Genomic DNA, 5,160 nt, shown 5'->3' with positions numbered 1-5,160 from the left:
TGCAGGCCAAACACCGTTTCAGAGCATCCTCAGATAGAGTACCGTACAGCCAAGCGAGAATAAGTTGATCCTTCTGCATCCACTTATTGAACTCCGGATTGACTTCATCAGTGACAACATCATCTTGACGAACAGAGACCGTTGGGAGAGGTCTCGGCATAGCTCCAATAACATGACCCATAAGCAATTGACTAGAGAGAAACTGTTCAAACTGCAATTTCCACAAGAGATAGTTTCCATCCTTTAGTTTCAAGGTGAGGGCCGAAGCCGATAGAACTTCTTGATTGCCATCCATGATCTACTCCCTGTGCTCTGATACCATAAAGGTAAAACAGAGAATCTGATATTTGAGATTATAAAGACTGAAGTTTTATGATTTATTCTCTTAGGGTTTTACAACTCTCTACCCTTCTTATTTATACAAAATGATCGAACCCTCTAGAGCTCAACTGCTGGCCCTTTAACAGAGAGTTAATCAGCTCTAACTCGAAGTTAGAGAGATGTTGAATAACTAACTTCTCATAATAACAAATAATTGCCTTGCGACTCACGTGAAGGCTTCAAGAACAAAAGATCAAGATCTCACTCTCTATATAAAATCTCCATCTCTCTTTCTGTGATTCTTTCGCTGTCATCACTTCTCGCTTCACCTCTCTCGTCTCTTTGACCCTTAGTCACCGTTCCTGCCGCAAAAAAACCGAGACACACACCGTCGTCATTCTCAATGGTTTATTACTTTCTTCACATTCTTTAACCACAAGTCACCCTCCCTCTCTATCTCCGAGTACTACTGATTCTTCTCCCTCTTATCTTTTCGCATTTTTGCAGGAAATCGAACAAAGCCTAGCATCTCCCGCCTCCGCACAACAACAAACCGTAGCATCTCCCACCGCCGCCGCACAACAACAACAACCACAAACCCTAACCGGAAGATTCTTCAGATGCCTCTTCGCAGATATTTTCTACTCGCAACTCATCCTAATCTCAGCCCTAGTCATCTTACTCACCCTCAGAGGCCTACTCTTCACAAAATCACCTAACTTCCACCCCAAGAAATGGTACACCCCTCTCCTTTCCTCCGTCGCTCTCTCCGGACTCCTCTCTTTATCCTGGCAATGCCTCTTCCTCTGCAACATAGCAGCAACAGCCAAAGCCACGATCATTCTCGCACCTCTACTCACATTCTCCGTCGGGATCTTCCTTGTAACCTACGGCAAAACGTTTGTTCCAGGGATCGGCGGGCTACTTATCCTCTTTAGCTTCGCTCAGGCAATCCATTCCTGGCTCTTTGTTACTCGTAGGAGGCGCGAGTTCACCTTCACGATAACGGCACTCTCCACATCCGTTCTACCTCCAAAAACGAGAGTAATAGCTGTCGTATCATCGATCTTAAGCGTCTTTTACTCTGCCTTCTTGGCGGCGGGAATCGGCGGAGCTACCGCTACAAGAAAAGGTCTAGTAGACATTCTTTTCATCTCTTTGATAATGATAAGCCTTGCCTGGACGATGCAAGTTCTCAAGAACGTACAAGTAGTCGCCGTCTCGAAAGCTGCGTACGCACACTTTGCTAACTATGACGTCATAAACGCATGTGATGCTCTTTGTACGACACTGAGAAGCCAGCTCGGGAGCGTTTGTATTGGCTCAACGCTCGTTCCGGTTTTTGTAGTCATCAGGGGAATGATCCGAACTATTAATAGGGGAGGCAACAGCAGCGACTAGACCATGTATGCAAGTCATGGGGACTGCGCTTGGGTTGCTAATCATATGGTCTTAGTCGGAAACAGATACGGGTTTGTTCATGTGGGAGTTCACTGCAAAGGCTTTGTGCAAGCGTCGAGAGATGCATGGCAAGAGTTTAGGAGAACAGTTGGGTTGGAGGAGCTCGTAGATGCTGACCTTACTAGTTCCATCTGCTTCCTCAGCGCCTTTGGCATTGGGGCGATCTCTGCGTTGACTGCTGGTATATGGGAGTTTAATATTCATAAGGACTACTTCTTTCAGCTGACTCTCTATGCCTTCGTCATCGGATACTTTGTGGTAAGGTTTCATTATCAAAACAAAAGGGAAAAAGGAATTGAAACGGCTTAGCTCATGTAACTTGTGTTATGGTGTGTGTGTGTGTGTGTTTCAGGGGAGAGTTTCATCTGCTTGGCTGCAAGCATGTGTTATGGCTTACTTTGTAGCTTATGCTGCCAATCCAGAAGGAGCTAACTTTGACAACACGATTTCAGAACGTATTGCGCGGCAAAATGTAGAAGAGAATAAAAGATTAGCGGATAATGAAGTGAGACAGCCGGAAGAGGAACAGGAGATAACATACATGTAGAGATGCCGAAGAATATATCCACTTAGTATAGAAACATACTTTTTTTTGTTTTTCTTTTTCGATTTCATTGAGGCTTTTTCAACCTTATAGACTTTGTAGATTGGATATTGTTTAGCCTCACATGCAAAAGATGCTATAGAAGGAATTTACATACAAAAAGTAAGACAAAGATGGATTCAGTTTTCATCATTTTCCTATTTTAATTTCTTTTTTTTTCGGTTTCCATTGTCTTTGTCTCTGTCTGTATCTAAATGCGTAACCTATGTATAAATGTTGCGTGATAAATAACACGTTAAAAAAACCTTTAGTTATGCATAATCATATCTAACCAAGCGAATAGTACACTTTCTCTAGTCAATAAAGCATAGTCATCATCATCATCACGACAAAAAAAACCTGTGAACAAGTACATTTTACCATTTCGAAAACGTTTACGTTCTGATATGCAGTTCCATGATTTTGGAGGTGTGAAACTAAATTATATAAATGCTAATACTCTAATACTCATAGTTTACTAATGGTACAACTCGAAATCATCATCAAAAGTGTCCTGAGAATCTGAGATTTCAAAGTGCTTGGCCCGCTTTTACTCAAGGCCAGTTGTATCAACTTTACACTCTTCATTTTGTAATTTCTTCTTGTATTCAGTAACTAATAAGCCCAACATCTTTTCGCTTCTGGCCCATAGCTTGTGAGGTCCGGCTCTGCATTCAAAGTTGATCTCTCCATGTAAGATTTCATTATCTACAATATCCCCTCTATATTAATTATGAAGCGACGTGTTTTCATAGTCACGTGTCATCACGAGAATAATTTTTAGAATTATTAAAAAATAAGTTGGTCCATATAAACATATACTATGTTTTTTATTAAACTAACTATCAAATTAATTAGTAGTGTACAAAAAAATATTTTTTCTTTCCTTAAATAAAAGTTACGGAATTACTTAATATGGTTAACATATATATGACAATTAATAATTATTAATAATACATATTTGATAAAAAATTTTCTAACCTATTTTTTTTTAATTTTATACTATTAAAAGAAATTAAAAATCACATTAAGTATATAATAAAAAATATTTAGATTTTTTCTTATATGTTATATTTTAAATTTTTAAAAATGACTATAAATTACTAAAATGGTAAAAGTCTCACATTGAAAATTTTGTGATCAATGGTTTAACTTTTTCTGTTCAAGCAAGATACAAATGATCATATATCGTAGGGGTGGGCGTTCAGATACACATTCGAGTTCGTATCGGGTATATCAATATAAAGGTATAAAACCCATTCGGGTATATCTACACTTTGAGTCGGGTTCAAATATTTTATGTTCGGATTCAGAGATTTTGGGGTCGGGTTCGGATATTTAAATTTTGAAGAAAAAAAAATAAATTATTCATTGTTTAAATTTTTTGTATTTAAATATATTTTAATTTAACTGGTGTTCTAATTTTTAAAATATTAAACTATTAATAGGTTTGGAGATAAAAAAATTGTAAATAAAAAGACACTAATTTAGTTGTTGTTTTGAAATTTTAGATGTAACTTTTGTTAATGCAAGAAACAAGAACTTGATATGTGTTTTAAGTGAGTAACAAATGATTTTGTCCATAATTATATAATTATATGAATAGTATCTAATTTTGAGCAATAAACATCATTAATATAAATATTTTGAATAAAATGAGAGAAGTAAACTAGAAATATAGGGTTAAGTATACTTATGTTTGGTTATCTTCGGATATCAATTCATGTTCATATATTACCCGTTCGGATTCAGATATTACCCGAATTGGTGAAATAAGTAATTTGTTTTGTTGTTTTATAATTAAATGATTTTTAGACCGAACTGGTGAATATATACTAGACATACATTTATATATCGAGTCTTCACTTATATTCTATAGCAGCTTGATATATTAGATTTGAACATTGACCTGTTAATATAGTTTACCGGTCATTTTTTTTTCTAAATTTTGATTCTTAGATATGTATTTGGAGTAAACTATTTTTTACAGATGTCCATTTTTTAAATTGACACTTATGTAATTGACCGAATTCATAGAAGAATTTAAAAAAGAAACTTAACTCATATCAATGAACTTTTTTTTAAATTGACACTTATGTAATTCACCGAATTCGTAGAAGGATTTAAAAAAAAAGAAACTTAACTCATATTAGTGAAACAAAGACGAGAACGAAAGTACAATTTTATAGAGGTGGAAAATGAAATCACTTATGCAGAGTCAATAATAAACAAATCGAGAGCAGAAAACCTAACCTTCTTTCGTCATATACAATCGATGTTGCCTATTTGGTTTTGGTGATTTGTGTGAGCCGCAAAACTTAATTTTTTTTTGTGCATGAAATCTTAAAAATAATTAAAATAAGATGTAATACATTAACTCTTCAACAATAATGATATATTTAAGAGACCAATATTGTATAAGTCATTTTATAATCGATAAAGATTAGAGTGTTGCAAAATGTTGAAAACATTTAATAAACAAACACTATTATAAAACCTATGCGCGCAGGTTATTTAACTTTATTTACAAAATTAAGAAAATAGTATATGGGTCTTTCCATTGAGGGGGACGTACGTGTTGGTTCTTGTGTTAATGGCATCGCATTTACTGACTTAGACAACTTAGCTCTCAAGCAATGAATAAATCACACAATTAAAGAATCAATGTAAAGCAAAAAAAAGAGACGCGTTTGAAGACCGCGTTGCTCTCAAGACTTGAATACTTTCACCGGCCACGGTTCACACTGACAAGTCCCATTCACTTGCTACTTGATCTGTATATATTTATCTTCGAT

At 35.8% G+C, this 5,160-nt stretch overlaps 1 protein-coding gene across 1 annotated transcript; it reads left to right on the top strand.

Moving 5' to 3' along the window:
• The first annotated feature begins 649 nt into the window (after window positions 1-649).
• LOC106315197 (protein PNS1) lies at window positions 650-2,329 on the top strand. The gene is given in 3 exon segments (XM_013752945.1): window positions 650-727; window positions 829-2,040; window positions 2,135-2,329. Coding segments are annotated over 3 exon segments (1,410 nt in total). The 5' UTR covers window positions 650-724.
• Window positions 2,330-5,160: the final 2,831 nt, after the last annotated feature.

Source organism: Brassica oleracea, chromosome C9 (genome assembly GCF_000695525.1).
Source record: "Brassica oleracea var. oleracea cultivar TO1000 chromosome C9, BOL, whole genome shotgun sequence".
Lineage (NCBI taxonomy): Eukaryota > Viridiplantae > Streptophyta > Magnoliopsida > Brassicales > Brassicaceae > Brassica > Brassica oleracea.
The sequence above is the reverse complement of the archived record's forward strand: the minus strand, read 5'-3'. Positions and strand labels throughout refer to the sequence as shown.